Below are 23,071 nucleotides of genomic sequence, written 5' to 3'. Positions count from 1 at the left end.
GGGGCTTCTTGGGGCTCTGACATTAGTTTGTATACAGTTCTGACAATGCGGGTACGTGCTACTACTGGGGAGAGCGGTCCCGCCGGCTGTGCAGAATGCATAACAGCAGTTCTGCCTGGTTCTCTTGGACCTTGAGCCCGGCATAGTGCACAGAGTGCAGAAGTGCTGCCAGCAGAGGACCTTACAGGGGTAGAGAAACCTATAGGGGAGCCTTATAGGTAATATGGATTCACAGAGGAGTAAAACAAACCCAGCTGTGATCTTACCCCACCAGTGTGCCCGTAGGTCCTGCGCCGAAGATCCACAGTCCTGTGCCCCCCGCAGACTGGCTGCCTGGCCCTGCAGACCGGGAGATGCAGGGTTTATCTGCAGCAGAAAAATGGCTGCCGAGAAGGGAGAAGGGAGCGGAGAGCTGGAAAAAGGCGGCAAGGCTGTGTAAAAACGCACCCTTTCTGTCTCGATCCACCCCCTTTATGACACTGTAGAGTGTCATATTTGTCATCCGGGGGGCGGGCCGGAGAGGAGGCGGCGGCTTCAGCTAGGCCGAAGCCGGGGCCTAAATTAGATGCCTGAGGCCCAGAAGGGCTCCAGGCCGGCGCAAAAGTCTGGGAGGGGGTCGGATCTGAACCGGACCCCTCCGGATTTAAAGGCAGGATGGCGGTGGGGCTATAAGCGGAAGCCCGGCTGGGGTCTCCCTGAGGCAGTATAGAGCTGGTGCTGCCGCAGAGACAGGGGTGCAGGGAACCCTGTGTCTGTATGTGCCATGCCTGCCTGCACTCCCCCCGGCCCCAACAGGAGCCCGCAGCTGGGCTGGGGTCCCTGGATGCAGGCGCAGTGTGCTGGCCCATTGCTGGGAGCTGTAGAATGCTGCCTGTACAGGCCCTACCCGAGGTGTCTCAACCTAATACCCCCAGAGGGGGATAGGGAGGGTGCTTTTGTCACACCTTCAGGGGCCTTTATCCTCGCCTCGACCTCAACCCAGAAACCAAAAGGAATTGGGGAAGGAGGGGGGGGTCTCGACTTCAAACCAGCACCCGAGGGACTGGGGAAGGAGCAACATGGGGAATAGCCATCTCTACTTCAACTGGGCACCCCATAATAGGGGGCCGAGGAAGGAGCCATGCCGGGAGTCTCACAGGAGACCCTCTTTTCTTCATCTGTAATCCCGTCGGAAAAAACTGAGTAAAAATCTTTTAGGTGTGCCTCCTATGCGACACTAAGCAAAAACTGGAGAAGGCTGACGCCGTCCAGGGGTGTATACTGCAGAGGAGGAGCCACAGTTAATCTTTTTCAGATTATGCATAGTGTCGCCTCCTAGTGGACAGCAGCATAACACCCATGGTCCTGTGTCCCCCAATTAGAGGCTAAAAGAAAGAGATTTTACGGTGCGTACACAAAAATCTCCTTTTTTCTCCCACTCCTGGTTTTGGCTTATAAATACCGATGTCAAATACTGACCAAATACTGACCGTGTGAATGTGGCCTTTGACTGCCTATTTGCCTGCAGTTGCAGCCTGTAACTGCCCACCACGTGAACGGGCACAACTATCCAGGTGGAAGTGATCCATGGGAGATCCAAAATTTGGGAAGGAGCAGTGGGCTCGGCTGATTGCATCATTCCAAAAAAAACCTCACTTTCTCCCATCACCCGTCAAATGTCCTGTACAGCGCTGCAGGGAATCTTTTTCTGCGTATACTCCAACCGTTTCATAGACAATGGATGGAGTGACCCCCACGGCTGCACGACTGCTGCTCCGTTCATATGGGGGACATGAGACCCCTATCTGAGTCATCAGTAGGGTCCCAGTGTCCTTTTTTTTTTTTTTTTTTTTAATGAAACATCTTAAAGGATTTTTTTTAAACTTTTGACAGAATATATGGAGGCACCACTGATTGAAAATATGCAATTTTTCCCATATAAATATACCATGTAAAAAGATTTCCCCAAACTCATGTTCTCTTATCTAGAACAATGTATTTGAAGAGGGGTGTTGGAGGACTTTTTGAAGCCACTTTTCCTTGTGGCTTGGTCAACACTGTTACACTATATTTGATAAATTTCTGTAGTAATACAGAAGTGGTGACGTGTTTCTATTATACTTTTCCTGATTGTTCCATTCCTGATTCTGGCACACACTGATGTAAAATACCGAACGTGGCCTAAATGTACCTTCCAGTTTTGCATGGCTAAGGTTACTTAAGATTCCCCATATATTTCATATCACAAATTTTTAACTATGATAAAAAAAAATGATGAGTGAAAAATCAGATAAAATCCACACATTTCACCATAAGAATTCAGATTTATTTACATATTTAAAGATGCATCATTTACCTCAATTTACACAGGCAGGAATAAGTGTTACATTCCACTTCTGACTGAATAGTAAGCAGTTTTCCAGGAGATTTGCCATACACAGGCTCTTGGGTGTCAGCTATACTCACACAGCTTAAAGTATGCATTTATATGTTTAAATTAAAAAAAACAAAAAACAAAAACACATGATGTGTGGAAAAGCCTTAAAATATAATTTGCACTTTAAATAAAATGCAATTTTGTCAGTTCAGAAATTAAAATAACTTTTCCTTTTATGCTGATGCTCAAGAAGACATTGAAAATAGCTTTTAGCCATATATACATTGTAGTGCTGGGAATTACTGATAACATAGGACCTGCAGAAAACCAAAGCGGGACACTTTCCCTTCCTTTACACTGAACATTAAAAAGAATGAAGTCAAACTTTCCTTGAACTCCTCCACTTCACAAAGACCATTCTGGTTCAGGAGTTAATACCACTAGTGATGAGCAAGCAAGCTCTGATAAGGTGTTATCATCGTAATACTCAAATACTATGCTCGAGTCCCCGCCGCTGAATGTCTCGTGGATGTTCAACCGCCACAATGACTAACATAGTATTCGAGCATGTCGAACACACTATTAGCACATGAGCATGCTCAGAGAACACCTTATCAGAGCACACTCGCTCATCACTAAATATTACCACTTAATTGGCTCAGATGATGATGATTGCACCAAGATAGCTGAATGGATCCATAGAAGACAACGCGAATGGTACATTCAATGTAATCACGTCTTCCTCCTCTCGACATTAGAGTGGGCAAATTTTGATAATTCCTTTTTTTTGAATGATATTTTACCTAACCAGAGACTTTAAAAAAAAGGGGGAAATTTTGGAAAACCCTATAAAAAGATAGTCCTGTGGGCAGATGACACGAGACGCAATAAACCGAAGAGTTATAATAAAGTTCGGTCCTTATAAAAATTAAAAAAAGGAAAAGAAAACAAAAACACGTATATGGATACAATTTCCTTGATGTGATTCCAGATGTTAAAGTACTGATGTCGGCTGCATAGCTTAAAAAATTAGGACCATTTTTTAAAAAAGCTCACCAGGAACACTACACTATCCAGCCCCCCAGGGTTATGTGTTGTGGGGGTAAGCCTCTCCTGGCCGAGGAGAACAAAGTGCTAATATAGAAGTGCTACACTATTGTGGGGGGAAAAGATTCATTTACTTATTGCTTCCTTGCAGGTGAAAGACCAACAGCTTCCAAACTTCTTTAAAACTCTGTAAAATGTGACTGCAGGTCTATATTTAATACAGGCAGTATATCGGGAACTTAAGATACCATCTTAGAATGGTCATATATTGGATAAACTAAAATTTGACTGGCTTAATAGAAAAAAGACTCCTCGTTAATTACTATAGAACCAGACAGACTGAACAGAAGTGGGTCCCACTACTCAACGTTGGCCGTATAATCACATCTAATCTGTAAGAAATGACCGTAACAATAAAGTAATACTTTGGTTTCAACAAATGGATGTTATTCGGCCATATACTATATGTATCGGTGCCTTACAGTTTTCAAGATCTCAGTTTCCAAAAAATATACTTCACTTCTTAAAACCATAATACACCTTAAAAGTCATCTGTGCCCATGACATCTGGTGTTTTCCTATACACAAACCCTTAAGATGTGCACATTTTGTACTGTGCTTGTTATTTTTTGCTTATGGATACACGGATCACTTGGTCAATTCCTTGTTGCACCTTCCCTGACCCCTTTAAAATGTCATAGGCAGTGCGGTTGGTAAATATTACAATGCACCCATTAGATGATCAGGCCAAATACTGTGAATGATGGGTGCATCTGTACAGAAGTGATGGATGCAGCCACACTGAGTGCACTGGATGATAAGCCGCTTATGTGATGCAGTGAGTTTTCTGTATGGTCAGTTACCCATATATCCTGCCCTGAGGTCCTTCCCCCACAGCGATATTTTGGCATATCTTAAATAAAAAGGAGTACGCAATATAAAGAATGAGTTCTGCAGAGACGATAAAACAATGAGGAGCTCAGTCCTTTATACTGAGGATATCATCTAGCATTCAGTTTCTTTCCTTCCAAAACAATCTGAATTTCTTTGGCATCTAACGTTTCGTACATTAGTAACGCCTCGGCAAGATTTTTGTGTTCTTTTGCATGAGTTTTCAGAAGGTTTTTCGCCCGTTCATAAGAATCCTAAAAGATAAAACTAAATTGTCACTTCCACTTTCAGATGAACAACACAGTATACATATCATGCCAACTCAAAGTACAAGTTCCAATTTTTCTGCACCATGTGCACAGCTTTTTTTTTTTCACGTTGATTTACATTGTACTGCAAATCACAGTGCAGTTCTGCAGCAGAAAAATCTGCTGCAGATCTGCACCAATTCTGCACTAAATCTGCATAGTGTACACATACCCTTAGCCTGACTTTATGGAGCATGTATAAACTCAGATTCGACTGTTTTACCTTTAACAGTGTCCTAACTTCTTGCTCTATGGCAGCTTGTGTCTCTGGACTCAGTTTTCCAGTGTCAGAATAAGTCATTACCCCAAGCTGAAATATAGGAGTCAAAGCAGGATTAGTACACAGAAACTTATTCAATAGCCACACTGGTTCCAGCTTAATGAAATCGTTAAGGGGTTGTCCAGGTACAGACTGGGGCTGAAATCACACAGGCCCATGGTGTCCCCGCACCCCCAGCACCAGATGGGATATATTACTAATATTACCCTAGATGGAGGAAAGGAAGATTTTCTACAAGACCAATATTTCTAATGATACCGGTGGCCTGCTGGGGTAAGTGACAGAGTCAGCGACTTTGTGCTCCATCAAAACTCTTAACAGTATGAGTGGCTTGAGAACACCGATTCTGTTAACAACGTAGCAGACAAGGCAGCCCATAACCAGTCAGGCCCTTCTAGCGCTCAGTGATTTCCATACACATCTCCTCTATATAGAATGGTAGAAGAGACATTCGGTACCTTTTCACTCATTCCAAATCTTGTTACCATCAGTTTTGCTATTTTTGTTGCACTGTCGAAATCACTAGAAGCCCCTAAAAAGAGAACAAGAGACATCAGACGTGTAAAACTGCAGTCTGTGTAATAATTAACCAAATACTAGGCCTAAGTAGAGAGGGTACTTCCATATACACAAATTCGATCAAAAAAAGAACCATTGGAAGCTTAAATACCTTTTAAAAATATCAATATTTTATTAATCACAAAAATATAAAAACAAGTCTCATAGTAGCCAGTGGGAATACATGTGACAGAATACTGCTGTCTGCATACAGGAATATGCCTCAGAGTCAAGTGATATATTCATACATACCAAAGAATTGCAAATACAGTACAATTATTCAAATTATCTAAGTATAGTCTATGTCGTTACAGAGACCCATAAAGAGAAGGGTTAATCCCATAAAGTACACTACATAGCACACATATATACAATCAAAGGGTAAATCCCATAGGGTACACTATATAGCGGACATATTTACAAAAAGGGTTAATCCTGTAGAGTACATTATATAGCAAACATGCTTATACTGAAGGGAGACCCTATCTCATTAGACACAGCATATAGCTTTTCCCTTCCCCCATGACGGCACACCTGAGAGAGGGGATCCGCCCAGTCAGGACAGGAACCCTACTGAAAATAAAAGGGCGGTACCTCTCCCTCGCTTCAGTTGGGTTTCCTGTCCTGACAGGGACCCTTGTGCTGAACACGGCGGTTCGACTTACCCAGGTCCCGTCCCGGCGTGGAAGAACAGGCAGCGCCTGTGCGTCGGAGGTTCGGGTCCTGGAGGCGCCGTCCGCAGGTCCCCCCGGGTCACTGCGTCCGTGCGGGCGTTGTGCAGCATGGTTGGAGGACCGGGTTCCTTCCATGGCTGCCACGCCGCCCACCCCTCTCTGCCGGCGCGGCGGCCGCTTCCGGGTCGCTCTTCTGACGTCGCACGTCAGGCCCGCTGTGAATGGGCGTGCCCGTGTGACGTCGGAGGCAGGCGCCGGATCCAAGATGGCGGCGCCCATGAAGAAAACGCCGGCCGGTGAATGAAGACTCCGGCGGCATGGCAGAGAGGGGGAGGGATCACTATTGGGCACCGGAGAGGCGGGGAGTGCAGTGGTCGCCCCATAAAAGGGTGCTGGACCACAGAAGACGCGCTCATGTCCAAAAACTTCGCCATGGAGGTAGGACAACAAGAGCAGCTGCAGCAGTCTTCTTCACAGCAGCAGCAGCCGGAGCTCTCACCAGATGCCTTGCCGAGCCACCAACATACCAGGAGCAGCCGCTCAAGTGGTAAAAACAGTGGTCGTTCCGTCCGGCAAGATTCGTCAACGTCCAGGAGGGACGCTTCACGTGCATCTGTCCAGCCTCAAAAATCGGTACCCTTGATTGTCGGCGGTGGTGAGTGATCTACGTGAATGTATCCCTTATGGTAACAGGGTCCATTTTTCTGTTTTGATCACTAGGGGTCCAGGAAAGCTACCGGTAAAACAAAGAACCGAGAGTGTGCCCTTTGTAAAAACCCGCTCGCAGTGCAGTATCGGAAGGATCTCTGTGCTGACTGCATAAATAAGACTATTCAAGAAGAAACCCCTAATTTCACCACTAGCCTTAAAGCCATAATACAGGCGGAAATAAAAGACTCCTTAAAATTGGCCCTTAGCGAACCAAGAGGGGGAAGCCGTAGGGCGTCTACAGAGTCGGATACCTCTCAGAGACAAGGGAGTCATAAAACATCCCGATCTCCCTCTACTTCCCCAGCCTCGGTCCACTCTTCAGATTCCTCCTCGGACAGTGATTCAGGAGGTCGTCCGTGCCTTCCCACGGAGGACGTGGACAAATTAGTCAAAGCAGTTAGGTCTGCAATGGGCCTTAAAGAGGAGAAGACACCTAGGTCACTAGAGGATGTCATGTTTGGTGGCTTAGAAGAGAGGAGGAAACGCACGTTTCCAGTTAATGCAAAAATAAAAGCATTAATTGAGAAAGAGTGGAAAAGACCTGAAAAAATGGGTTCTTTGCCCTCTTCATCCAAAAGGAGATATCCCTTTGAAAATAAAGACTCTGAACCTTGGGAAAAGATCCCCAAAATTGACGGAGCGGTAGCCAAATGCTTAAAAAAATCGTCCCTTCCATTAGAAGACTCGGGTGTTCTTAAAGACCCGCTTGACAAAAAAGCAGATGGGTTTCTCAGACATATCTGGGAAGCCTCAGCGGGGGGCCTGAAGCCAGCAATCGCTGGAACTTGTACGGCCCGCGCTCTGATGGTCTGGCTACAGCAGATAGAGGATCAGCTAAGGGACAAGGTACCCAGATCCGACATCCTTGCCAATATATCCTTGGTGCAAGGGGCAGCAGCCTTTTTAGCAGACTCTTCTGCGGATTCCGCAAGACTAACGGCCAGAGCAGCGAGCTTGTCTAATGCGGCAAGAAGAGCCCTCTGGCTCAAAGGTTGTCCGGGGGATTTACCATCTAAACACAAGCTGTGCTCCATCCCATGTGATGGCCAACTCCTCTTTGGGAAAAAACTTGAAGAAATCCTGGAACATGCAGGAGATAAAAAGAAAGGCTTTCCCAATATCCCTAAAGAGTCCAAAAAACCCTTTTTTCGGAGGAGAAGATTTAATAGAGGTCGCCCCCCAGGAGAAAGAAAAAACTGGGACTTTAGGGATAAGAGAGGCTCAGGCTACATGTTCAAAGGGCCCTCTACATCGGCAAAGAAATCCCCCCAATGACATTACGCCAGAAGTGGGAGGAAGACTCTCCCTCTTCTTTCCGGCCTGGGTAAACATCTCCCCCAGTACCTGGGTCATAAATATAATCAGAGACGGCCTCAAAATAAAATTCACCTGTCCACCCAGGCGAAACTTTATTATAACTCCCCGAAGAAAGTCCCAGCAGGAACAATCTGCCCTAGAAGCCGAAGTCCTGGGACTTATCCACAAAAAGGTTCTTCTGGAGGTTCCGGTTCAGGAGGAGGGAGAGGGGTTTTACTCCCCCCTCTTCTTAATCCAAAAACCGGATGGTTCTTGGAGAACTATTATAAACTTAAAAAAACTCAACCAATCCATAGAGAACTACTCTTTCAAGATGGAGTCTATAAATACGACCATAAAACTCCTTTTCCAACACTGCTTCATGGCAGTAATAGACTTGAAAGATGCGTATTATCATATACCAATGCATCCGGAATATCAGAAATACTTGAGAGTAGCTCTCTATGTCCAGAACCAGATGAAACATTATCAATACACAGCCCTTCCGTTCGGTCTGTCTACAGCTCCCAGGGTGTTCACCAAGGTGATGGTGGAAGTAATGTCATACCTCCGGTCCCGGGATGTAGTCATTGTCCCATATCTGGACGATTTCCTGGTAATAGGAAGATCAGAGTCCCACTGCACTCATCAAGTATCAGTGGTAACATCAACTCTAAGGGAGCTGGGTTGGATAATAAATATCCCCAAGTCCAGACTGCTGCCAGTAAAATTACAGTCCTTCCTGGGGTTAATACTGGACTCCGAACGTCAGCTCTGCCTTCTTCCAGAAAACAAGGTAGACAAAATAATAAATCTGACCGGTACAGCAATACGCCAGCCGACAATGACTCTGAGAAAGGCAATGTCCCTTCTAGGCTCGTTAACATCGTGTATTCCGGCAGTAGAATGGGCACAATTCCACCTAAGACAACTACAGTGGGAAGTTCTCTCAGCCCAAAGACTGCTAAAAGGGCATTTAGAAGGAAATCTATGTCTCTCCCTGGGCGTAAGGGATTCCCTAGTTTGGTGGACTGTGAGAAACCACCTGACAATGGGGGTCCGGTGGCAAAATCCGGTCATAGACATTATCACGACCGACGCAAGCGGTACAGGTTGGGGGGCTCACCTGAGGTCTCACTCTGTACAAGGAACCTGGCCCATACGAGAAAAGAACTATGGATCAAACGAAAAAGAGCTGTGGGCAGTGGAGAAATCCCTAAGACATTTTCTTCCTTTACTCCGGGGTCGCCATACTCGAATCCTGACGGACAATCGAGCAGTGGTGGCGTATGTCAATCATCAGGGGGGAACGAGGTCCAAAGGCCTCATGCAGGCATCAAACATACTCTTTCAACTAGCAGAACAACACCTGTCATCTCTGTCGGCATTGCACATCAAAGGCACAGAAAACACTCAAGCGGACTTCCTGAGTCGCAGAGGCTTAAGGCAGGGGGAATGGTCATTAAACCCCCAGATATTTCAACAAATAGTCCAAGCCTGGGGCACACCAGAGATAGACTTGTTCGCCAACTCCCACAACAGAAAAGTCAGGAGGTTCTGCTCCTTGAATCCGAGAGAACATCCCTTCGCAGTAGATGCCCTACTGATACCTTGGAAGTTTTCTCTGGCCTACGCATTCCCCCCGATAGTGATGATTCCAGCTGTGATCCGGAAGATCAGAGAGGATCAGGCGAATATCATCTTCATAGCTCCTTTTTGGCCAAGGAGACCTTGGTTCTCCCTTCTAAGGCAGATGTCGGTAACAGACCCATGGATCCTGCCAGAGGTTCCGGACCTGCTAACCCAGGGCCCAGTGACCCACTCTCAGGTGAAGGGCTTCCATCTCGCAGCCTGGAATTTGAGAGGGCGTTACTAAGTCGCCAAGGATTCTCTCCAGGGTTAGTCTCCACCCTGTTGAAAAGCAGAAAACCCATAACCTCTAGAATCTATGGCAGGACATGGAAAAAATTTCTCGACTTCCTGGGGGAACCATTGGGGGAGGTGGCTCCAATAGGTCCTATCCTAGAGTTTCTGCAAGCAGGATTACATCTTGGGTTAGCAACCAGCACCCTTAAAGTTCAGGTTTCTGCCTTGGGGGCCCTATATAATTGTAATCTTGCCTCAAATAAATGGGTCTCACGATTCATAAAATCTTGTAGTAGATCTCGGCCAGTTATTATCCCAAAAATCCCTCCTTGGGATCTAAATTTGGTCTTAGAAGCCCTGACTAAACAGCCCTTTGAGCCTTTGCAGGAGTTATCACCTAAGTTACTTACCCTTAAAACAGTTTTACTAGTAGCCTTAACATCGGCACGTAGGGTAAGTGATTTACAGGCCCTGTCAATATGCCCTCCTTATACTCAGGTTTTTGATGACAGGATTGTTCTAAGACCAGACCCGGCTTATCTCCCCAAGGTGGTTCAAAAGTTCCATAGGAGTCAGGAGATTACTTTACCATCTTTCTGTAGTAATCCTAAAAATCCAGGGGAACAAAGGTTCCACATGTTAGATGTGAGAAGATCTATGTTACAATACATGTCTGTGACTAATCAGTGGAGGAAAGACCAAACCCTATTCGTAGCCTTTCAGGGTAGCAAAAGAGGGTGCGGGGTAGCTAAAAGTACCATTGCTAGATGGATCAGGGAGGCCATTAGTTTATCCTATTCTGCAAGTGGCACTCCGGTTCCTGACGGCATCAAGGCTCACTCCACCAGAGCCGTGGCTACCTCCTGGGCAGAGAAAGCTGAGGTATCAATTGACCAAATTTGCAAGGCCGCTACCTGGTCCTCACCCTCAACTTTTTTCAAACACTACCGGCTAGACCTTTCCTCCTCTGCTGACCTAACCTTTGGTAGAAGGGTGCTCCAAGCGGTGGTCCCTCCCTAAGGTTTCATTCTACAAAATTCTCTCAGGTGTGCCGTCATGGGGGAAGGGAAAACACCAAGGTTACTTACGGGTAGCCGGTTTTTCCGGAGCCCATGACGGCACCCGTATATTCCCCCCCTTTTTTTTCACCCTTTCGGTGTGCACTATTGTTTTGGGTGTGTTTAGTTAATATAATGTGGTGTTGGATTGCCATGTATACTAACCAGGGGGGCCTCTCATGCTCTGAAAACCAACTGAAGCGAGGGAGAGGTACCGCCCTTTTATTTTCAGTAGGGTTCCTGTCCTGACTGGGCGGATCCCCTCTCTCAGGTGTGCCGTCATGGGCTCCGGAAAAACCGGCTACCCGTAAGTAACCTTGGTGTTTTTGTATCCTCAATAGAGAGTGCGAGATAGTGCATCACTGATACAAAGCACATATATGGTATGAAAAAGAGTGAGGGCATGCGCTGCATACTCAGGTAATATGCCCTCACTCTTTTTCATACCATATATGTGCACTATATGTGCTTTGTATCAGTGATGCACTATCTCGCACGCTCTATTGAGGATACAAAAAGCTATATGCTGTGTCTAATGAGATAGGGTCTCCCTTCAGTATAAGCATGTTTGCTATATAATGTACTCTACAGGATTAACCCTTTTTGTAAATATGTCCGCTATATAGTGTACCCTATGGGATTTACCCTTTGATTGTATATATGTGTGCTATGTAGTGTACTTTATGGGATTAACCCTTCTCTTTATGGGTCTCTGTAACGACATAGACTATACTTAGATAATTTGAATAATTGTACTGTATTTGCAATTCTTTGGTATGTATGAATATATCACTTGACTCTGAGGCATATTCCTGTATGCAGACAGCAGTATTCTGTCACATGTATTCCCACTGGCTACTGAGACTTGTTTTTAAATTTTTGTGATTAATAAAATATTGATATTTTTAAAAGGTATTTAAGCTTCCAATGGTTCTTTTTTTGATCGAGTCTGTGTAATAACTAGACTGTGCTAAGAGAAAGAATTACCTGTAGTTATGTTTTCAGGTCCAAAAATTATTTCCTCAGCCACTCTGCCTCCCATGCTCACATCCATCTGAGCAAGGAGTTGGGACCTAGTCTCACTCCATCGGTCGTTCTCTGGCAGAAGGGACACCTAAAGATATGAGAAGTAGTATTTTATATTTGTATGGTGCAAAAGTCTTAGGCAGGCTTTTAAAAAAAAGAGAAAAAAGTGGTGGTCAAAGTTTCTGAAGGAACTTGGCACAAAGGTCGCTCCAAACATCTTGGACAACAGACCACAGATCTTCTGTGTATGTAAGCTAGTGAAAATGCTTATGTCTCTTTAGTAGTGATGAGTGAATGTGCTCGGATAAGGTGTTATCCGAGCATGCTCGGATGATAACAGTAACTTTGGCGTGCTCGAAAAATATGTTTGAATCTCAGCAGCACATGCAGAGATTGAAGGTTAGGCAGTCCTGCATGTGTTGTGGTTGTCTAACAGCAGCAAGTCATGCAGGGGCAGGGACTTGAACATATATTTCGAGCACGCCACAGGCACTCTGTTAGCACCCAAGCATGCTCGGATAACACCTTATCCGAGCACAGTCACTCATCACTACTCTTTAGCTCTGTGCGGGTCGTATCATCACTTCCAGAACACTCTGCTCTTCTTTACAATAAAACTAGTAACATTTCTAAGTTTGAAAACATTCTTCCTTTGCAGCGTATTTCTATACCTGCCTAAAACTTTTGCACAGTACCGTACAATACATTTACAAAGACATTATCAGGGAAAACCGGAGAGATGCAACACAGTTCTATAGAAAGACTGCTCAAGAATTACATTTTTACAGCAGGAGCGCCACCAAGTCTGCATTACTCACGTGACCAAGCGTCGGACCCCGTGGCATGATCGTCGCCTTGTTGATAGGCATTGCATCTTTAGTGTAATAGGCAATTATAGCATGCCCTGACTCATGATAGGCAGTAATTGTTTTATTCTTGTCATCGATCTCCACACTTCTCCTTTCAGGCCCTGCAAAAATAAAAATTATAATCGTACAAAAATATGACGCAGAATTTATATTAATATAATTTACATGAGTGAACGCTACGAAACAAGTGATAAGCAAGATTGGAATTGGCCAGAAAAAAAAAAAAGTGGTTATGCCTAGTGCAGGACACAATGGGGCGATAACATTTCATAGCAATTAAAATAACTCCAAAATCTGTGTCATGTCCCCCCCCCCTTTAAGGCCCTACACTAGGCATAACATAGCATTAGTGATGAGCGAATATACTCGTTACTCGAGATTTTCCGAGCATGCTCGGGGGTCCTCAGAGTATTTTTTAGTGCTCGGAGATTTAGTTTTCTTCGCCGCAGCTGAATGATTTACATCTGTTAGCCAGCATAAGTACATGTGGGGGTTGCCTGGTGGCTAGGGAATCCCCACATGTACTTATGCTGGCTAACAGATGTAAATCATTCTGCTGCGACAAGAAAAACGAAATCGCCGAGCACTAAAAAATACTCGAAGGACCCTCGAGCGTGCTCGGGAAATCTCAAGTAACGAGTATAAACGCTCATCACTACATAGCATGTGTAAGTTAAATCTATATCGTTATTTTTTCTAAGCACTACTTAGCCTTAAATTACTTCGTTATTAATGGCCTATCCTTAGAAATAGGTAATCAATAGCACACTGTTACCGCTCCAACAGAAACCATATAACACCCTGATGACCAATGGTGGGTGCCAGACCATTCAGTGATATCAAAGGAGGAGAGCTGACAGAAGGGTTTGTAATGTGACAGCTAAACTCAGCTGTGCCTCCCCCACACTGACCCATGTAGGAGTTTAGACCGGGTTCTTTATCTTTACATCTCATCCACTGAGACACCCCTGCTATGGAGCTATTGTGGGGGCATGTTCTTTCCTTTGAGTGTTGATGCTCGCTTATAATTGGTCAGCAACATACAGGGAGAAGGAGTACACATAATATATCTGCAGCCTAGGCAAAATTAAAGCAAAAAAATGTTTAACTCCACTCAGAAGCCACTATTACATGGTGTGTCCAGCTCAACGTGAAAGGTTCTCTTTAAAGGGACAGTCACTATTCCATAAGCTGTTTTGGAGAGGGTACATTCTTCAGAAATTCATTCTACAAGACCATTTGAATAGCCAGTCCAAAAAGCAGCTCTTGGTATGGAGAATTCATGTGAGCATGTATTACATGCCCCATCATTCTATCACACCATGGAATACCACATCACCTGCCGAGAAGATAGAATTGTGCGGTCACTTATGACTTCCACCATTCTGATGCTTTTACTTTCCAAGTCAGGACCATGACTGGCCATCAGCATCCTGACAAGCTTAGCTCAACTTTCCATGTTATGTAGGTAGGTATGTAGGTAGAAGTGCATTACATACCCATGAGTATTTTATCCTTGGCAAACTCTAGCTCTCTCATGGTAACCATTTCTTTTCCATCCACAGCAGCTTTAAGAGCAGCCTGGTTAACCAGATTTTCCAGCTCTGCTCCAGAAAATCCCACAGTGCCACGTGCAATTATTTCAGCGTCAACAGCTATAACAGCAAGATAAACAATATTAAACATTACTATTCACATGTCAAAAGGGGCCGTCCAGTAAACAAAAAAAAATACTTTTTTAATGTGTGTAAAGAGAAATAAAAAAAAGAAACTAAGATTTGAATTAAGAAAGGAGCAGTGATCTGAAGACAGTCTGTGACTGGCTCATTTTCATAGTTACGCCAACCCCTGACATACCCAATTACAAAAAGAAGAGAAGGGGGCTGGCTTAGCAGTTGAAATGAGCCTGCCAGCCAGCCTCGTTACAGAGAACTCTGACACAGGTAGGTCTCCTGTATCAAAACAAAGGCAAAAGAGGAGGACAAGATACATACACTGGTAACAGTAAGGAACGATTAGGTCTATTAAATGATATAATATATATGCAGCTATGAGGGGAAAAAAAAAATTATACAGCTACTAATCATTACAGCTTTTTAAAACTCAATACGTCTCATGTCGCACCATGTTGTAAGGAAATGTGAAGACTTACATTGGTCATACTTGATTTTACAGAGATACCATTTCAGGATTTCTGTGCGACCCTTCACGTCTGGTCTGGGGACGGTAACCTGCATGTCAAAACGACCAGGGCGAACTAACGCACTATGTAGAGGAAAAAAAAAATTAAGAAGATAATATGCCAACATAGCTGCTTTCTTCCAGAAACCGTACCACACTTGTGCTCCGACGGTTTTATATTGTAGCTCAGCCCCAGTCACTTCTATGGAGCTAAGCAGCAATACCAAGGATATCATTATATTCTAGTCATGTGCATCCTAATCAGAGTCTGATACGTACTTGTCCAAGGCTTCTGGGAAGTTTGTGGCTCCAATGATTATGACTCCTTCATTGGGTTTAAAGCTGAAAAACAATAAAAACACAAAGATCAGGGCTTAATCCTATGTGCTTAACATGAGGAATGAGGATCCAAAACACTTTGCGTGCAAGAATTGAGGAAAGTTGGGTATACTTGGGTTTGACTTTAAATACAGTAGTTATTTTCGAAAATCTATACCTCAATATTCTTCTATGTGCTCTGTGTAAAGACACAAAGATCTTGAGTGTCCATGTATAAGACTTTGCTATGTTCATGGCCACTGTGATGGCAAAAGCTTTCCCTGCGGTTCAATGGGCCAGTAGATAATTTTGCATTTTCCCTTATTGAGGCTCTATAATGCTTCTCATTCTACCCTTCATGAAACTGCATGCCATAGAGCAGTGTTCCCCAACTCCGGTCCTCAAGAGCCACCAACAGGTCATGTATTCAGGATTTCCTTAGTATTGCACAGGTGATGTAATTCTTGCCTACCCAAGTAATGCAATTATCACCTGGGCAATACTAAGGAAATCCTGAAAACATGACCTGTTGGTGGCTCTTGAGGACCGAAGTTGGGGAACACTGCCATAGAGCGTGCCACAACTTTTCCTTACAGAAGTTGTGTGTTTTAACTTCCATTTATTGGAATGGAAATTTATCAAAATCTGAAATCCACTTGTCTGGCACAGAAGAGTTACAAATTATGCCGCAAGCCATCTCTCCCCTTATAAAGAGGGGGATGAGTGTGGGTTGCCGCTTAATATCTTGCTCCAATGCACTTCACTTAACTGGCATTAAGAGACACCCAGATGTACTAGCCGAATGTGTATTCTGACAAAACATATACAAGAGAATTTTAAGTTCCTGCAGTAAAATAGCAATAAGAACATTTCATGCTGAAACAGCTATTCTTCAATAAACTCAAAATCATTATGATATAAAAGTATTATTTACTTTGGGACACTACTCAAACACATACCCATCCATTTCTGCAAGCAGTTGGTTTATAGTCTGTCTAGAATACGGGTGCATGGGGGATTCAATCCTTTTTCCACCCACAGAATCCAACTCATCTATAAATATGACACATGGTGCATTGGTCTTTGCTTCCCCTTTAAAGAAGAAAAAGGAAAAGTGAACCAAAAAAAGCAACAATGTATCTATATACAACTACAAATTATCATCCTTCTCTATGCTGCAAATAAGAAAACGGATGGTCGAAAATCTATATTAAATGCACTGCTACCAATATTAGGGAATTTATATTCCACAGCTGAAAATCTCACTTTGACATCTTTGCAATTTTATATCCACTATTGTACAATGCTTTAAATGCAGTATTAGTGTTATGTAAGTTACATTGAGCCAAATGGAACGATAAGGAAGAACACATGAAGAAAAAAAACCAAAACATAATTCTGGGTTATGCAATCAGGAAAAGTTTTACAATTTAGGCATCTATAAGTGATCCATCTAGTATCTACATTGAGAGTTGAAGCCTATATGATATGTGAGACTCTGACTTATGGGACTTTCAGAGACAGAAGGCGATGGCTGAGCTTATAGTGTTGCATCACCTTTAGTGGCGCTCCTGGCCACCACTGTCTGCTGGGAATGAGGGGGGGGGGGGGAGGAAAAAAAAAAAAAAAAAAAAAAAAAAAAAAAAAAAAAAAATCGAGCTTAAGCTGCAGTTCCCTGAACAGTTTAGGTGGATGATGCCACTCTGCAGTGGGTGGTGTCAGTAAAATAGGGCACGCCACTAATCCAGCACCACCTATTTATAAGCGTACATACTGAATAGATTCCTAATGCGACTTGCTCCAACGCCTACAAACATCTCATCGAATTCAGAACCAGAAGCGTAATAGAAAGGGACGTCAGCTTCTCCAGCTACAGCTCGAGCAAGGAGGGTCTTCCCAGTTCCAGGTGGTCCGACCAAAAGGATTCCTAGAAGAAAAAGCTAATTATTAAGATTTCATTTTTACCATAACTTAGTAAATAATACATTACAAAAAGAGTAATCCACAAGCATGGCTCATCACCGCCATAGTCTATGCATCAAAGACTATTCTAAGCAATCCCTATCAAACCCACCCAACTGTTACTCCTATCCTGTAAGTGGAAAGATTAGTCACTAAGAGCAGGGAAAATTGTAATTTTCCTCTATGACTCATCATGGAAGTTTCCTTACCTTTGGGGAGTTTGCCTCCTAACACTGTGAATTTCTGAGGATTTTTCAAGAACTCTACCACTTCTTGTAACTCTTGTTTTGCCTCTTCAACCTGTTCATACACAAATTCAAGAATATTCACAAATTCTGACAACAGTGTTAGTTTTTAAGAAAACAAACAAACAATGTATTTGTTCTAAAAGAAGAGTTTATTTGAACTCTGTTTGAGTCATTTAAGTCTCTGGTCATGTCGGGGAGCTTCGAAGGCACATACCAGCCAATACTCCAGAATGATTAGGGGCTATTAGAGCATTTTGGGTACACCACAGAATGGGGTCTCAAGTAATTACTATAAATTGTTCTTGTAAAGTTAAAAGGGAACTGGTCACGTGATCCCTAATTGAACAGTGGACCTCATTACAAATATGCAAATTTTACTCCGAAACGCAGCTGCTTTAGTACAAAGCGGAGATAAAGTCATGGATTCTTGTCCCCATGGCCTTCTCCCTGTCCATTGAGGCTAACAGACCAGTCCCTATATGCGTATAGGTAAAGCCCACCAATCTAGATGAATGGACAGACGGTCTCTATGACTAGTAATCTCGTCCATGGCCCTATTTCTCACTAGGTTTCTCTGAAACATTGTAGTTATTTGGAGTAAAACATACATATATGTAATGAGGGAGCTGGTCTCTGATGCAGAGGTTATGCCATACGTGTCCAACTGGATCAGGTCAAACAGCTGGAAGTCACATTCATGTTGAGAACAAAAAAATACAGGAATGGAAAAGGACATTGAAAGTTGCCAAGCACATTTGCGCTACTAATATTTGATCACCCATAGTGGTGAATGGTGAGAAGCCCGCCTGAGCGACCATCCCTAATAAGCTCCCATATCCTCTGTACGCACCCCTTTTACATGTTCAAAAGTCACATTTTTCATCTGAATGGGATCCACAGCTGCATCAAGGCCGGATGTTGCTCTGAAACGAACTGCAAGAAATAAAAGATCACAAAATAAAAAGTTTGTCATTGTCACTTACCTTTACAGATTAGTGCATTTCTCAGAGGTCCTAATACTCTAGGGTCATTCAGATAAAAGGATAGACTGTTTCACTTAAGGGGGAAGAGAAAAAAAAAGTGGTGGGGACATTTCTTGATCAGAAGAACCGTACACCCACAAGCTAAAAATGCCAGTACTGATCCATTACTTAGTATATTTCTAGATATTAAAAAAATAAGTTTTTCAGAACTTCTGTATTGTTGACTTCCTGCTAGGATTGGTAATCAATATCAGATTGGCAGGCCTTCCTTCCAGCACCCGCACTGATCCTCTGCATGAACTAAATTAAGGGCTGCAGAAAAGGATCTCAGTGGTATTATAAGTAGTCTCAAAATTAGTTGAGAATTTAGAAGAGAGCTTAAAATATTTAAGTCCCAGAAAACCTTTTAACATTTTTATTCATTTAATAGAAACTTTTATTATTTTAACATTAATTTAAACTAAAAAACATGCCTAGACTACATCAAAACTTTGCCAATAGGGCGTTTCACTGCACAGTGCGATACGGTCAGTACTGATGATTGTCAAACTATATATGGATATGTCCCCTTGACAAGAAGAAAGGTAACATCCCAACATCAATATATTCATACACTTACCAGGAGGAATAATAAAAGAATATTGCAAAGTTCTAAGAAAGTTGCTCCTGCATTGTTTTTACAGGCATAAAACTGCAAAGGCACAAAGATTTAAAATACAGCAAAAGAAAAAACAAAAAACAAAAAACTCACCTGATAAAAATGGGGTTTTTGATAAACCATAGATGCCAAGTAGCAGCACGGCCAGTAGAATGTAGCGGGTTCTTTTCAGTGATTCTAAAAAGAGAGACATTACAATGATTTTCTAATTTAATGTTGTGAATAAAGCAAAAAGGAGGAGACTCGGGAACCATAAGATACAGATGTGACTAACAGTTATAAAATAGAATGAGATCAGCAGTAAAAACAAATGGACGATCTCCTGACGAGTATGAGGCTTGAGGAAGATGCCAAGACAGGGTGGGCCACAGCAATGCCACATATACCTAGAATCAGTTAACCCCCATAGAAATATCATTCACATAGGAATCACCAATTCACAGGATGGTTGTTAAAAATGTTGTCCACTACTCAGATGACCCCTTTTCAATCACTGTTCCCCCTTTATAAAATAACTGCTATACTCCCCTCTGAGCGCTGTTCATTGCTGGAGCGGCACCTGCACAGAAGAGTATAGCAGTCGTTATTTTCGAATGAGGGAACGTCGTGATTGCAAAGGGGCTGTCCGAGTAGTGGACAACCCCTTTAACTAATAGATCATGGAGGGGTCAGGGGACATCCTACTGTAAGAGAAGGGCCACCAAGTTGCCCAGCCAAGTCAATCAGTGCCCTCTTCATACACAATGTAGAGGACTGACAGAGTACAGAGCTCGGCCATTTGCATCAGTCCCGATGACCGAGGATCTGCAGTGAACATTTCACAGGGGAACATAGGAACATCCTTCTGGTGATTGGTGGCGGCCTAATGGCCAGACCCCCCACCGATCAAGCAGCTATTCCCCATTTTGTAAAATAAGTTATAACTCATTGAAATACCACTATAAAAGCCTGACATTTCCATACCAGTGGTCCTCTGGGTGAGTGCTTGAGCTTTTAGGAAACCCTCTGCAAACCCATTCTTAAAAGCATCTTGTTGTCCTTCTGGGACATTTTTATTTTTAACTATCTTCTCCAGGTTTTCTACATCTGGGACCCGATCTCTCATCAAGAATCCCTAAAAAAGTAACAAAATCCTAAATTATACAGATTTTCATAAACAGAGCACATAAACATAGATTAACCTCTTCATGACTAAGCACATTTAGGCCTCAGTATTTAGGTGGCAGTAAATTTTTAGTTTTTTTTATTGAAGGGGTAATAAAAAAATAAAGCTACAATTTTTTTCTTACATCTGACGCTTCAAACCTGCTAATATCATGGTCATATTTAGATTTTTGGCATCTGTAGATCAGTATTTTTATGCCCACAAATAAAACGAGAAGCTCATTTAGCTCCTGCATCATTTTTGCAACAGTTGAACAATGGATGAAGGATAGATTCTGTATTATCTAATTTTTTTCTTTTGCGGCTTAGAGGTCTGTATGCAGCTTGTTGTGATGAAAAGATGCTGATCTGAACTCAGCCTTAAATGGCTGGGATTAGTGTAGTTACGTTAAGTACCCACAACACGGCAAGTCTTATTTTATGTCAAATAAAGCTTTTTTTAATGGTTTCTATAAAACAACATATTGGGGTCATAAGGGAGGTCTTACCACCAATTCATTGCACAAATGGTGTGACCTTAATTTGACCAGCTCAAGGTCTTCACATCATAAAAAAAATATATATATATATCCATATGTACCTTCATGAATGAAGGAGTGGCATTTTCAGAGGCAGCGATGCGCTCGGAGGTGGACTGCAGACGTCTGTCTCTGGTTTTCAGGGTCTTGAATCCTCGAGACTGTATGTAACCTGAAAACAGTTTTATGCAAGTCACATTATAGCTGCAGGCATTAGATTAGCATCTTCCGCTATACACTTTCTGCTGAAGTTTTATAATGCGGTCGCTAATCTTTACAATTTTTGCCCAATAAGCGATAATTTCAAGAGGGAAAAGAAATAAAATCAAGTCTGGAAATATAGAATTCTTCTTACCCGGCCAACGTTGGAGGTCTGAACTGACTTGTTTTAGTGGACTTGGCTGTTGTATAGAAAGTGGTCGCAGAGTATGGAAAGTATTGGGGTATCCTAAGACAAAAACACAATACAGTGAAATAAATAAAAGGTTGTGCCTCCAGCACTATGGTAAGTGAAATGACCACACTCATTTCCATAAGTTTGAGATCAATCATGGTCATGCAGCCCAATCCTAGGCCGCCGCTGCAGTCAGGCACTTACAGAGACTTTACCAGAGAGGTGAATCCTAAAACTACCTGCTGGGGAAAAAGAACCAAACACCTAAAGCCTGGATACCAGTCCCAGAAAAAGGAAAATAGAGCAGGGTATATGTATTAATGTATATAAATCTTTATTAATGGTAATGATACATATAAATAAAAGTGCACATGTTGGATAAAATAAATAAAATTGAATCTCCAAAGGTTATATAGTAGCCAATAGGCCTACGGTGTACCAAAAGAAAATTAGACAGTTATATAGTAATTATATGTACCGTATTTTCCGGCGTATAAGACGACTTTTTAACCCCCGAAAATCTTCTTAAAAGTCGGGGGTCGTCTTATACGCCGGGAATCGTCGTGTACGCCGGTGTATATGGTGGGTGGGGAGGGGGAGTGATCCTGATGACGAGGGGGCGTCTCACAGGAAAGTGAGTAATCCCCATTACCTTATCCTAGCGGTGCAGCGTGGGGGTGTCAGTGCTGGGAGCGGCGGCAGCTGCTGTGTTCTGGTGCGGCGGCTCCTCTTCTGTGTGGGGCCTCTGTGCTGTGAGGTGGCGGCGGCGGCGGCGGCGGCAGCGGCGTATCTTTATCCAGTTGGGGCTCCTCCGGCATCTCCTTAGCCCTGGAGGCCCCGCCGCAACTCCATCGGTGCAATGTGGTGGCCTCCGGGAAAATGGCCGCTGCTCAGATTCAGATCTCGTGTCCCGAGATTTCGGGACGAGATCTGAATCTGAGCAGCGGCCATTTTCCCGGAGGCCACCGCATCGCACCTATTGAGCTGCCTCCGGGAAAATGGCCGCTGCATTGCACCGATGGAGTTGCGGCGGGGCCTCCAGGGCTAAGGAGATGCCGGAGGAGCCCCAACTGGATAAAGATATGCCGCCGCCACCGCCACCTCACAGCACAGAGGCCCCACACAGAAGAGGAGCCGCCGCACCAGAGCACAGCAGCCGCCGCACCAGAGCACAGCAGCCGCCGCCGCCACTCCCAGCACTGAGACCCCCACGCTGCACCGCTACGATAAGGTAATGGGGGATACTCACTTTCCTGTGAGACGCCCCCTCGGCATCAGGATCACTCCCCCCCCCCCCCCAAAAGGCACATATTCACCGGCCCTATAAGACGACATAGGGTGTATAAGAAGACCCCCGACTTTTAAGAAGATTTTATATTTTAACTGGTAAAGTTGGGGGGTCGTCTTATACGCCCAGTCGTCTTATACGCCGGAAAATACGGTATATGTCTCCCAAATTAACTAAAAATTCATGAAATCGTGAAACGTTAAAGGATAAAAAAGTATCCCATAATAGGGTTAAAAAGGAAAGTGACAAAAGTGCAAAGTGCAAACGTGCAATATAGGTTGGTGTAAATCACTCACAAATCTATCAAGTGCATTGCACACAAAAGACAATAAATTGGCCAATATAAAATATGGAGGACATATACCTGATGGTAACACCGTATCCAACAAGACGCACCCCGACGCGCGTTTCGGATAC

The 23,071-nt window shown here is 43.6% G+C and overlaps 1 protein-coding gene across 1 annotated transcript in view; it reads right to left on the bottom strand.

Moving 5' to 3' along the window:
* Positions 1-2,283: 2,283 nt before the first annotated feature.
* Positions 2,284-23,071, bottom strand: part of YME1L1 (YME1 like 1 ATPase) — a 29,706-nt gene continuing 8,918 nt past the window's right edge. The window contains exons 4-19 of the mRNA XM_077268448.1: positions 21,328-21,420; positions 21,035-21,144; positions 20,254-20,404; positions 19,384-19,467; positions 18,500-18,582; positions 17,611-17,701; positions 17,214-17,366; positions 16,399-16,531; positions 15,401-15,463; positions 15,093-15,205; positions 14,440-14,595; positions 12,890-13,041; positions 12,033-12,159; positions 5,341-5,414; positions 4,826-4,912; positions 2,284-4,548 (exon numbers count right to left, since the gene is read on the bottom strand). Coding sequence (XP_077124563.1) covers positions 4,405-4,548; positions 4,826-4,912; positions 5,341-5,414; positions 12,033-12,159; positions 12,890-13,041; positions 14,440-14,595; positions 15,093-15,205; positions 15,401-15,463; positions 16,399-16,531; positions 17,214-17,366; positions 17,611-17,701; positions 18,500-18,582; positions 19,384-19,467; positions 20,254-20,404; positions 21,035-21,144; positions 21,328-21,420 — 1,814 coding nt within the window. The 3' untranslated portion in view covers positions 2,284-4,404. The remainder of the gene's footprint in view (positions 4,549-4,825; positions 4,913-5,340; positions 5,415-12,032; positions 12,160-12,889; positions 13,042-14,439; positions 14,596-15,092; positions 15,206-15,400; positions 15,464-16,398; positions 16,532-17,213; positions 17,367-17,610; positions 17,702-18,499; positions 18,583-19,383; positions 19,468-20,253; positions 20,405-21,034; positions 21,145-21,327; positions 21,421-23,071) is intronic.

Source organism: Ranitomeya variabilis, chromosome 6 (assembly GCF_051348905.1).
Source record: "Ranitomeya variabilis isolate aRanVar5 chromosome 6, aRanVar5.hap1, whole genome shotgun sequence".
Taxonomy (NCBI): Eukaryota; Metazoa; Chordata; class Amphibia; order Anura; family Dendrobatidae; genus Ranitomeya; species Ranitomeya variabilis.
The sequence above is the reverse complement of the archived record's forward strand: the minus strand, read 5'-3'. Positions and strand labels throughout refer to the sequence as shown.